Here is a 13,838-nt window from a genome sequence, read left to right on the forward strand (position 1 = left end):
TAGCAAATAAAACGATTCTCAGAAAAACACTGTTATCATAACAGAGCCAATTCTCTTTCAGCCCTGATGATCTTTAGTGTCCTTTCCTCTTACACGATTACATGGTATGCAACAATAGACTATCATAAGCATTAGATGAGGCTCAAGAGGGGAAAAAAACTAATACCATTAATAACTTTTTTTCTTTTCTTGGCATCTATTATTGAACCTTGGGGTCAAAGTCCTCCAGGCTATGTTGCTCTAAAATCCCTTAAAAAAAATCTTAGGGGGGGGATAAAAAAAGACTGCTTGTGTTCTTCATGTTTCAAAGAAAAGAGAGAATATAGACTATGTGTACATACAGAGTCATAAATTCTGAGTATCCAAATGTCCTAAATAGTAATCTGATTTCTTGAAAGAGGAGCAGCAATGTGTGCTTTTGTCTCCATGGAATCTACCTGAGGACTCATGGGAGTTGGCAGGAGAGGTGATTCTTTCCTGCTTATCCATCCTTGGCATCCAGCCAAACAGAGAAGGCCCAGAGACGGTGTCCTCATGAGGAAGCAGGCCTCTGCACAGGCACATTCAGCTCAAGTCAACATTACTTGAATGTTTACTGTGTGAGAGTTCCTATCCTAGGTTTGCGGGGGGAAGCAGATGTCCTGAAGAAACAGGACAACTTAAGGAGCTTTTGAGTAGTAAGAAAAGGAATGACATTCAGTGAAAAACATAAAATATGATCAGAATACGAACAATATAAAGTTCTTAATTGTCTGAACACATGCAGATGGAGAAGTTGGTTTCTGTTGGATTGGTCAGGCAGATCCCAGAAAGCCTCATAGTGGAGCTGGTATCCAGCCTGACCTTGAAATGCAGAGGATTTTGAATGGACAAGATCGTGGGGAAGGGGGCTCCATGAAAGAAACACAACTGCAAAGGCCTAGAGTTAGAAACGTTAAGTGTATATTTGAGGAAAAGCAAATATCCAGGTATTGAGAGGGTTATATATGGTTGAACTCTCTAGAGCCAACCCAGATCTGCCCTGTATACCTTAAGTACCTAGAATTTTCTTCCTTAAACTGGAATCTAAAAAGAAAATAACAATTCCCAGTAATCTCAAGTTTTATGAGTTTTACTTTTAGATTCATGTTTCCATTTCCATGACAGTACTCGAGGTGATGAAGATGTTCTAAAATTAGGTTACTCTGTAAACATGATAAAGACCACTGATCCGGGCACTTTAAATGGGTGGACATAAAAGTATGTAAACTGCATCTTAATAAAGGTGTTAAAGTTTATTTCACCCACTTTAAAGAGGCAAAAAAAATCTTTTAAAATAATGAAGTAAGACTTTCATTACTTAACTCTATGTTTATCAGACTACAGTCTGCTGACGACTGTGAAATTCTTAGCTACATTTTAAGGGATGCCCAAGAATTCCTTTAAAAGGTGTTTTAGCTTATTTCTAGGGTATACAGGAATAAGATGGAAATTAAGAGATGAGAAGGACAGATTTTAGAAGGGTATACACATTAAAAGAAATTGTCAACAGGGACAATTTGGTTTTTATATTAAAAATTCCTTTGATAATACATGATACCAAGAAATGGTCTGATTTGAAGCAATGCACATACGGCATGTATCAGTATCTCTATCCCAGATTAGACTGTGACTGTTTTCCCATGCAGACTCCTCAGAGTTTGAAACCAACTCCCTCTTGGTCAAGGGTAGTTAGTTTCCTGTACTTAGATTCTCTTGTCCTTCCCTTCAGACTTTGCAATATCTAAAGCATTATATAAATTTCAAAAAAACCTGAGGGTTTAGTTAAAAATTGCATTCTTTGTTTAAAAATAAACTTAGTGACATATCTCATTTCATCCTGAAGAAAAAAATAAACTTATTGTTCAAGATTTTATATGTGACTAGAGATAATTAGAAGATGCCTGGAAAGGAATATCAGCAAGATATGAAAAAGCAAAGGTTTGAAGGCATTCTAGAAGGATACAAACTTTGGAGAGGGCCGACTTTATTTATTTGATAAATCATGAAATACTTACAAAAACAAAACAACCCAGAAACATGCTTTTCATAGCAAGAAATTAAAAATAAGCAAGTTTCTTAAGCAAAGAGATAAATGGGTCATAGATCAACCTGGTGACAGGTTGTAGAGTGGCAATGAGAGCTTTTCCAACAGCTTGCCTGAGAAGAAGCCAAGGGACCAGCCTGAAAACCAGAAACTAAATGTAGATGGCAGCGTGAGTCACTTGGAGCCCCGCATTGCGACTCTCATTGCTGCCAAATATACAGCAGGAAGAGTCACAACAGCTTAGCTGTATTTTAGAACCTAATCAAGGCATAACGCACAACTGCTGCTGTTGGCGGCGACAATGGAAACCATACTGCACTCCTAATTGGAAGGGAGGAAATGTGGACAAAGGGAAACAACCAACCAAATCTCAACAGGACAAACAAAGTGTGACCAGGTTCTGCCACCAAAGTAAGCAACGTGCACGTTTCCCCAAAACTTGAACGATATCAGTCAGAATGGACCAGGAGACACGCTGTAAACATGCTGGCCTGTATGTTCTTACAACATTGATGCTGTCTGGGATTTTCTTTCCTCCCAGTCTGAAGATAGATCATAAGGCCATGATGCAGCAGACAGATTGTCATGACTGAAACACCTGTTCGTGAGCGTAACATGAATTGCTGGTTTTGTCTGTTTCATATTCTTTCTGCATAGTGGATGCTCCTAAATGGTACAGGACTGTGGCTGCGAAGGATTTTAAATTGTGCCTGATATTTTTCCCTTTCAAAGAGCTTTATAGGTCTTTTATTTCCTAATTGTGAAAAAACATGTATTCATTATGAAAATTAATAGGAAATTTATAAAAGCACAAAGAAGATCAAAGGAAGATCTAACCACTTGGACAACTTTATGTATACCTTTGTAACTTTTGACTTGACTTTACAGTCTTTCATGGGTCATTTCTGCACCAGTTCATATTGAAATACTGGGAACAATGGTTTTGGAATGGACACAGGAAGTGAGATGCTACAGCATGAGTCCTTTTCTTTCCTGTTTATCCAGTCTTAGTGCTCCCTATTACCTGTATCTGCTAAACTCTTTTCTGTGCTCCAAAACATCATAACATTTTATCCCCTGCTTGGAGCTTCCTTTCTTTTGGTGGCCAATTTGTCCTTGGACTACTTACTCTTCATCTTAAATCCCCATCTCAATCATCTTCTACAGCATGAGATCTTCAATGGACCTTTCAAATGGGTTAATATTATCTTTGTTGAAGGTACCACAATAATGTCCAGCAAATAGCTCTATTATTCCACTAGCTTGATGTATTGTTATTATATTTTCACTCATTTATTTCCTTACTGGACTACAAGGGAAGAGACACTCTTTTAACTTACTTTCACTTGCACCTAAGAAAAGTACGTACTTCCTAAAAAGATGATCGATAAAAAAGTGGTGAATAAATGATTGGATGGATAAATAAATAAAGTTACTTCATCTCTCTGAGCCTCAATCTTCTCATCTGCAAAATGAGAGTAATGACAAACCCCTATGTTTGCTTTGAGAATTAAATGAACCAACATATAAACTGCTTGACATTAGAGACTGAGCCACAGTAATAGCTATTTATTTGCTGCCTTCATTCCTAAAAAATATTACTTAAATTCTAAGAATTATTTTTAAAATTCTCTTTGACCTACCAAAATGCAAGTGTTCAGAGTCAAACAAATGATTTCTCTGAACAAGTAGTAATGCTATGGTGACACTTTTTCCATATTAATTTATCCAAGCTTTGTGACTATTAAAAGTCCAAAGAACACCTTACAGAAACTAAATAAGTAAAAGGAACAAAGAGGAATAGCCAAGATTGTATTTTGATAGAGTTGTATCTTAGTCTCATTAAAACCTATACTAATGCAAGTAATGTTGGAAAACTTGTGTTTCTCAAAAAACACTAAGATGCGATAAAGTGTTTGACTTTCATTTTTCCTGGTAAAGAACATTACACTGTCAATGAAAAAAGAAAAAGACATTGTTTAATGCCTTACATGAAATTTAATTTCACACCACATAATTATTAAAAGATAAGTAGCTCCTGCATTATTAATAAGAATAAATAATAATATGGCAATTAAATAGCTATCACTAATGACTTCTTCATTAATATGTCAGTAGTTGGCTGTTTTATCATGAAGAGAAATTAGAGTAAGATAGTCGAAAAATTCAGTAAATGATAAAACAGAAAGCTGTGTATTGTGTCTTGGTTAATTACAACTGTATCGGATTCTTAGGGGTCGCTAAAGAAGAAATTTGCGTACTGAGCACAGAAGTAGTTCAAAGCTAATAGGTGCTTTGTTACAAACAAAACTCTCTCGTGTCTCTTTGAGTTTAAGTTTGTTTACTCTTAGAAAAACTTGATTTCCTGTGTCTGAAGAAAATAAGCTTATAAAAAAGATGAAAAAGCTGCTCTATACCGCTCCAGTAAAGGGAGGCTAACAAATTAAGTGTTAATGAATCAAAAACATATGGATGACGCTTCACTCCACATAGAAATGATGTTAGAATCAAGGGGGAAAGTACTTAGCAAAACGTAAATAAGTCTTTGTCAATCTTAAAGCACAAACATGTGAGGTATCTTCAGAAAGCTCCTAGCTATTACTTTCTTTAGTCGTTATCTATCGTTTTCACTTCATAGAAGAGATCAATCTCTCCATGCCCGAATGATCTTTCAAAAGTTTAACAACATACTGGGTAAGTTATAAACAAACATCCCAGAAGTTCAGAGATAAAAAAAAGATGAAGGGAGAAAAGTGTATCGATTAGCCAGAACCATCATGACAACACAGAAAAACTTCCTCTGCTCCTTGCTTACCATGATTTGAAAAACAAAGCCAAAATGTCTGTTGTCATGTACTTTTAAAAATTATCCTCTTATATATATATATATATTAAACTGTAGCTAAGGTTTATATTTTCCAATTAGATTAACATCAATCTTTTGATTGCACAAGAATTGGAATTTCTATGCTGTGGCTAGTTCTAATTACAGGTTACATTTATAGAAAAATCTTTAAAAGATAACTGTCTTCATGCTTCTTTAGAATTGGGAATTTGTTCAATGCAAGAAGAAAATAACCTTGGATATGGAGTTCAGAATAGATATTTTATTACTGAGCAGAAACCTCTTTATTTAAGATAATTTAGGCATAATTGTAAGCTGTATTCACTCAAGTCCCTAAGAGACATTCTTTACTGGAAAAAAAAGAAATGTTCTTCTTGAATGCAGCAGTGGTTTTAGCGCCTAGTCCACTACCTTCCCAACGAAGAACACTTCATTTACCATTCTGCGTTGCTGCATGTCTCTTTCACTAAGCATTCTGTTCTGGAACCTAAGATTCTTATTTCTTACTAGTGGACACAATTCAGTGCCTTTCAGACAGTTGGAAAGGAGGGGACCTCCACGGGTGAAGGCTGTAAGTGTAAAAGTCCACTGGGATCACAGTCAGGGACCGGAAGTGTTACATGTAGATGGTTTCAGGGCCCACCATTTGTTCTCCTGCTATCAGGACTGAAGATGCTCTTCAGCTCTAGTTGAGTTAGACCCTGCTTCCTACCTCTTAGACTCAGCGCAGCCTGTTTGCACTTTGAACCAATAAGATTCAAGTCTTCTTTGTTTAGTAGTCACCACTCTGACATGTTGTTTATCCTCACCTACTTTCAAGTCCCCACCAAGCTTGTAAAATGCTCAAAGCCTTGGACCTGTCCCTTGGCTGCAGGACAGGATGATGAACATGTGATGACACATAAACGCAATCTATAAGTGACTGTGGGATAAACATAAACGCAATCTATAAGTGACTGTGGGATAGTTAGAGAATGCCATCGATCATCTGGACCTTTCATGAATAAACAACTCTTAATGATGGAAAACTGAAGCATGTATTAGACAGAGTGCATTAAGCTATTTACCTTCCAAGAAGCAAAAGTATTAGTTACAGCTTTAAAATAAGCAATTTATAAAATTCAATGCAAAGGCAACTCAAAGTCTTAACTGAATGAGTTACTTCTTTTTATTAAAACTTTCCATGGCTTCCCACTGCCCGTGATAAATATGTAGGCCTGACTAGTGTGCACTTTCCTAGTTTCCAGTCTACCTCTCTAGGCTGATCTCTCTCCTTCTTTCCATCCTTCGTTCCAGCCAAAACAAATTGCTTTCAGTTTTCAGACTCTCTTGGTATTTCCTATCACTATACCTCGACTCACTGTCTCCTTTCTCTTAGAGATGATAATTGGGTCGATAATATTCAGTTCATAGTCTCATTATTTAATTGCAAAGACAGATTCTGAATACAGACTTTTGCATGGAAAAATCTATCAAGTGTTTCCACCTCAAGCCCCCATCAACATGTTTCCATTTTTTCTGTTTGCTGCCACCTTGCAACTTATGACCCACGTCAAAGCTTTCACCGCACTCCCTGGTTGTATTCCCCAAGTAGAGATGAGTAATACTTCCAGGAAAACGCGGCAGTCATACCAAGACACAATGCCCGCAATTTTCTGTGTCAATAACAATGGTTAGTTTTACCTCCTTAGTAATTCATCGGTAAATGTAGGTTCAGGTTTTCTTAATCATCTCCTTTTATTAAAAATTATAAATTGTATAGAACCTTCATAATAGAATTTCATCAAGAATGAACTAAAGCACTCAATTGTTGAGGTCCCTACCCAAGTACACAAAAGTAGTGGATAAATAGCAAGGATAAGAGAACAGGGTGTGTTTCTATGTGTGTGTGATTCCCTGTATGTACACATTCATGATAAGAGGTGGGCAGCTCCTTCTCAGAGTATCTTACATATTTCCACTGTACAGCCGTCCCTTAATAAAAACTACTCTAACGTACAACAGAAATATTCATCTTCATTAATTGCATATGGTAGTTCTCAGATAATACAGACACTCGAGAAATAGACTTTTTAGTTGTTGTGTTTTCCAGTTACACTGCTTGATCGGATCTCTACATTTACACTCCGTTGTCCCACGATGCACAACTGCCCTAACTCTCCAACTCTGCCTAGCATCCTGCTACTTCTATGAGCTCCGATAGCCCATTCTAAAGTGATAGTTTCTTTAAGAAAATAATTACAATGTAAATTAGTCTTCAACAAATAGTAAGGCACGTTTTGGAATTAAGTGCCTAAGTACTGAAGCTTTGCTTCCCGATGTGGTTAAAACCATTATATAAGTTGAAGCATATCCATCCAATCTGTGTACCTAGAAATATCATTTCTTCTGTTGCTAATGAAGGTCCTACAGCACAAATTTATTAAAGGTATACTTTTGCATGGGGTAATAATTGGGTCGATAATATTAAATTCATAGGCTCATTATTTAATTGCAAGGGCAGATTATGAATACAGCTTCTAAAATGTATTTTAATGAAAAACACTACATCCTGACCTAATCATATCAACCTTATGCTATCTAATTAAGGATGCAAAAAATCATTAGAGTCGCAAAATATTAGTTCCAGCTCCATCAGGCTGTGAGCTGCCCCTTCATGAATATATATTTTTTTACTCCATGATAAATAGTTAATGAGGTAAAAATGACAAAATTTGCATGTAGGCAAATTAGTTTAATAGAATGATGTCTTTTCTGACTACTGAAAGTGACCTTTTCCTTCTCAGAAACATGGCTAAAATACTTTGGAATTATCATCTGGCTGTCTTTGCCCAAATGATAAATTGTATGTATGAACAATATAAAAATTACAAAATGCAATAATCCTAAATTCTCATCATACTCTAAATGTGCTTTTGCATTTATCAATTTAATAAAATGAAATTAAGCATATTATAAAGTGTCCATTTATGTGGCCATTTTTAATCCAGAGCATAAAAATGAGAAGCACGTGCTTAATAGCTGGCACTATGGCAAAAATCTAGATCAAATTTTTAAAGCACAAGAATTCTAGACTACTTACTTGAAATACTTTTATATTAAAATGTCCACTCCACTCTTAATTTAGCATTTTAGATTATAGATGACTGCTCTCAATTAAACTGGTATAATATCTTGAAATCAGTACATCAATTATTCAACAGTGCTACCTTACTTCCCTATTGAAATAAACTAGACAAGCAATCATAAAACAAGTTAAGAAGAATAACATACAAAAAATTAATCATAAGGAAGAGAAAGGCTTCATAGTATAAACACCAGGTCATGAAGAGATGTGACAAACAAATAAAATATATACGTCTATCATTTAACTTTGAGAATGTTTCTGTGTGCTTAGCAAACATCACTCCAACAGCAAGAAATAACAGGTGCTCTACAAATTTTCAAATGATTTGCATACACATCTCTATGAGTCTCATCACTGATGGATGCTGAGTCTGTGCTGTGAAAGGAACAGCAGCAATTCATCCAGATGTATTAACTTCTGGTGATGGCTCAACAGAATCTAAGCCAAAATATTTTACTTAAGACAAAAATGCCTTTGATTAAATCGTTTACTTTGGTTACATTTAATCAAATTGTCTTTTCTCTGATCCATCTGAATGTGGACACACAGTCAGCATGATGGACTAGAAACTCAAGTGACACTCTCTTCCTGAGTTCTACTCTTGTCCATCACGTGTCAGCTAAGCCATTTTACAAAGAAGAGAATAAATATTAATTTTAAAGAATTAAGGAATTTCACAGTCTCCTTTAATTTTCCTTCTAGCACTTAAGCACTAGTTGACTTCTCCCTCCCTCCCTCTTCTCCTCTCTCTCCTCCTGTTCTTCCCATTCTCCCCCATCTCTCATTCTCTGTCTCCTCTAGCTAAAATAATTCTCTATTTTTCTCTGTATTCTCTTGTTCAACTCAAATCATTTTGGTACATAAGTTTGGTTGCCTTCCAAATTTCTAAACTTCCATGTTGTGAAACTTAATGACAAAATAAAATGAACAGGCACTTTGAAATTATCCTAGAGAGAAAGTGCTGTTTGCTTGATTTTTAGGATCATTTCAACCACTTTGGCCTTTTAAAAAGTATGCTGTTAGTCAAGGATTTTTGAAGAAGAAACCAAAATGAATATAAGGTAAAGTAAAAACTGTTTTACTTCAAGTCAAGGACAGTGGTCTTGAAAATGTCTGCTGTAATTTTAAACTAATTATTAAATTAAGAGAATTCAAGACACATTGAGTATATTGTTAGTAAACCCATGTGGAATTTTTTTAAAAGCTAATGTTTAGGTTTCTATCAAGTAGAGAAGAGGATGAGGTAGATTTTATGTCTATTATATGGGCAGATTAAATATGTTTAATAATTCAATGGTTCATGCACACATTCTTTTATGTATTGAAAAAATAGACAATAAAAATGTACTATTATTCTGCAGACCCTGTTAGGGCTTGAGGACACAAAGATGGAGAAACTATTGGTTTATTACACAAGAAGTCTTCGTCTAAAGAGGAAGAGGAACACACGGGGAGTTAATCCCTAGATTGTGTGTTAGATGCTGGAAAGGTCAAGTAAAACAGGCAGCTTTAGCAAAAAGGAGATGGTTGTCTCTGGCAGCTCCACTGAGAAAACACTCAAACTGAGCCCTGGAGAATAGTTTGTTTGCCCGGTGGTACGTGAGGAGTTGGGAGGCTGTCTTTCCAAACAGAGAGGAATGTACGGCAATGTGAAACAGTATGACATATTTAGCAAATTATCCGTATTTTATATGGCCTCCTCATATTTTGCTAAGAAGCATTTGATAAGAGGAATGTTCAGAAAGGATGGGAGAGATGAGCACACAGGAGATGTCACTGCAGAGGTAGAAAAGAATCAGATCAGAGGGCAAACACACAACAGTATGAAGTTATTGAAGGTTTTATGACAGGGGACTGCAGGGTCAGACTTGCATTTTAGAAATACTATTTTGACAAGAGACGAGAATGAATTCATGGATAGTGCAACAATGTGGCAACTGTAGCATGAGATTGAAGGCAGAGAAAGCCATTGGCAAAGTATGGCTGTCATTCAGAAGGTGGGTATTGAGGTCCTAGACATAGGTAGTAGCAAATGGAATAGAGAAGGGGAGATATTAAGGAAGACAAAGAAAAGTCTAGAAAAACTCTTTGAGTTTTAGATCTTTGTGATTCAGAGTACATGAAAATGCCAAGTACAGAGATTACGGAAGTGTAAATGGCACAGGTAAAATGTATGCATTAATTAATTAACTAAGTCGATTTTGTTTGGACCATACTAGGTTTTAGGTAAATTCGGGACATTCATCTGGAGATATCAAGTAGGCTGCTGGATTGTATTTTGGGGGGACTCAGAAAGGAGGTGTATCCTGGAGACACGTATTTGATCATCTTCAGCCGGATGGAAGACACAGTTTGAAAGGAGGTTTATCAAAGAACTATGGAGAGTCAGACAAGGAATAAACCAACTACAGAACCTGGGAGACGCTAACACGTAAGAGCCTGGTGAAGCCAATGAAAAAGGCAAAGGAGATTTCTCCTGAAAGAGGGAAATTAGTCTAGGGGACTGACTAACAAAAGCATCAAAGGAGAAAGGCAGAAGTAATATCCCTTCCCTCCTGTTCACTCAAAGTCACTTTAAAGCTGAAAATCTTGTCATGTGTGGAAACTCATTCTTTTATGTTCTTCATAACCGTTGTGTATTTTGCCATATATATATATATACACACACACACATACATATACACATACATATATGTATATGGCAGGTATCAATAAATATTTTTATAAGAAAATAAGAGTGCTGAACTATAAGTACCATCTGGTCATGTCTCCTCATCTCGACTAATAAAAAAATAAACATACAATTGAGCGGCAAGATTTGTACAGTGGTGGTGATCAAATACAATAGTAAATGGCTTCAAAAAACAATGTGAGAAAATTTAACAGCTGACTGATATGCTAACGGAATGAGCTTCTTTCGTGCAGTCAAAACACAAATCTACTTCAAACCAACTCACCTTCCTTCTCTCACCATTGAGTCCTCTCCATTGCTCAGATCTTTTTACTATATAGCTTAGTTCCTGATTGGAAATCTCCAAATCATATGGTATAAAAAACTTGGTTTCTTCACTGTGGATGCGCTGAAATGCGTCTAATATCCAGGAATCATTGTGCAATCTAAAAGCAAAATCATTTGTTATTTGGTTTTTTTCCCAAATATTGTTTGCTTTTTTCCAAAAATGTTATTAAACACTTTGTCTCTTTTATAAATTTCTATGTATTTAATTCACTAGTCCCTTTCTTTTTCAGAAATTATTTGACTAAGATTCCAGAAATGATTTAATGATTTTCTCTGCTAGATATCATAATCCAACAACAACAATTTGGGATTTTTACAGCTATCTCCTAGAAGCCTACTATGTCTGATTCTAAGTTATAGACTGTAGAAAAATGAGAAATATTTAGCCATTAGTTTGTATATGAGTGTCCAAATTAGTTCAAATGAAAGGGATTTGTCAAAGGGAATTTGAGTTTGGATTTATATTTCCTCAGCAAGTTGGTTTTAGTGTCATGCCACAAGCTCAGTCAGCACAGAGGTTTTGCTTGGTTGGTTGCTTTACAACGTGAGTAATAAATGGACAAATCTGGTGAAGTATCTAACCTGATGAGCGACTCATTTAATCTTTTCCCATTTTTCAAAACATCTCCAAATATTCATTTAGAAAAGCACTGCTTTTCTTGTGATATTGATAAACTGACAGCAAAGTATCTTACTAAAAAATATTAATACTTCATTAGTAACATTTAGATGAGTACTATAAACATTAATTAAGCCAATGCTTATAAAACTTCCCCATAAATTACCTCTAAGTTCAGAGAAGAGAAGATGTGTATTCTATCCCTAATCTATCAGTGTATTTGTTTTAATACAATGCTTGTTTTTTGTAAAAGTTTAAGTAAAATTAAAACTCTGGGGAAATATCATATTTATCCTGTGACTTAGTGGACACTTGGCTGACCAGGTTTGCCTGGAACCAGTTTAAAAAAGACAGAATTGTGCCACTAACAGTCTGTAGACCAGATCAAGAACCCTAATGCATCACAGTGTCAATAAACTACCCATCTGAGAAGTAAGTTTTTACAAGATGCCCAAAATATAAATTGGACTATCAAGATAATTAAGGATCACATGGAAATGTCTTTCTACACGGTGTGGAGAATTTTAAGTATTTTCTTTCAATGATCAGGATAATTATATTTTGCTTTAAATGGGCTAGATAATAAAATTTAAATGTATTGCTTTCCTATTATAATGGTAGTTCATTTCACATTCACTGCGTTACCTAGCTTTACCTTAATCCTGTCATTTACATATTTACATGTTAAAATCAAAAGTTAGTCTTACTCTTTATAAGCAACAGAGAGAGAATTTAAACTCAGAGTTAACTCCAAAGTTCATTTTATTCCATCATCTGACTCTTCAGTGAAAATAAAAGACACAACACATATCTTCATTTAACTAGATCCTTTCCAAAACAGATTTTTTTGACCCTTCTTGCCAACTAAGATGCATGTGTCTTTTTTCCCCCCAACTATTTTTCATTCATCACATAGTGGAAATGCAGTCAGCCTTCTGTATCTGCAGGTTCTATACCTACAGATTCAACAAATCAGGGATTGAAAAAATTTTGAAAAAGAATTCCATGAAGTTCCTAAAAGCAAAACTTGAATTTGCTGTACACAGGTAACTATTTACATAGCATTTACATTGTATTAGGCATTATAAATAATCCACAGATGATTCTAAGTACAGGTGACCCTTGAACAACATGGATTTGAATTGTTCAGATCCACTTACACACAGATATTTTTCAATAAATATAGTCACCCTTCCTATGTCTGGGTTTCACATCCACAGGTTCAGCCAATCATGTATCACAAACTTAATACACAATCCGCAGTTCTACAGTTCATTGATTCCTAGGAGGTGGAACCCCAGGATTTGGAAGGCTGACTACAGGACTTGAGCATCTTATCTCCCGGAACCAATCTCCCATGGATACTGAGAAACAACTGAAAAAGCAAAACTGCCACCCGGCGTCTCTGATGGTCCACATGGCTTGGTGACATCTTGAAATGCAACTGCTATTCTTACTATGTTTGGAGATTCTAGGTCAGCAATGTGAGTGATTTGCTAGTTGTCTTGTTAAACAAGAACTAGGCTTTACCATTCTCTTAAGCTTGTTTAATGTAACATTCATCTTTTTCTTTTAATGGTGGTAAGATTTAATGCAGTTAAATTACTGTCAATTTGCTGCCATAAACATTTTCTATATGAAGATTTTAAGTGCAGGATTATCAACAATGCAATTAACTTTGAATTAATTAGGAATCACAGTCCTGTTTCTGCTAGCTTCTGCTCCTTTTGCCCAGGAAATGTCTGTCTCCTCTTTACATCTCCTTCATTCTGGGTGAAAGAATAATTATACAAATATCCAAGCCAGGATCTACAGGATGGTAAACAAATGCTTTAACAGAGAACAAAATGGCACATTGGAATGTGGAAAGCTGTATGAAGGTCAATTATGTTTTATTTTGATTTTTAATATTTTTTTCTTTGCCATTTTGAGTGGCATTTCCCAGTGAAAAGCTTCACTATGGGTTGTGAATGAGTCAACTTACCAACCTCTATTAGTTTTTAGCATATTTCTCAGCTCTACAGAGCCAGCTTACACAAACAAGGAGAAAATAGTCTATGGTCATAGTCGTATATGCAAAATTTAGAAATAAATTGAACGTTGATAATTCTGTAATTCATTTGATAATATAATCAGTCAAGCAATATAACATTTATCCAAAAG

General features: G+C 35.6%; 1 protein-coding gene across 3 annotated transcripts in view; it reads right to left on the bottom strand.

Moving 5' to 3' along the window:
- Window positions 1–13,838, bottom strand: part of LOC307192803 (uncharacterized protein) — a 268,351-nt gene that overhangs the window by 21,221 nt on the left and 233,292 nt on the right. For all 3 annotated transcript variants that reach the window (XM_079934104.1, XM_079934105.1, XM_079934103.1), the window contains one exon: window positions 10,995–11,154. In XM_079934104.1, the coding sequence (XP_079790230.1) occupies window positions 10,995–11,154 (160 nt within the window). The remainder of the gene's footprint in view (window positions 1–10,994; window positions 11,155–13,838) is intronic.

This window comes from Stenella coeruleoalba, assembly GCF_951394435.1.
Source record: "Stenella coeruleoalba genome assembly, chromosome: 10".
NCBI classification, from domain to species: Eukaryota; Metazoa; Chordata; class Mammalia; order Artiodactyla; family Delphinidae; genus Stenella; species Stenella coeruleoalba.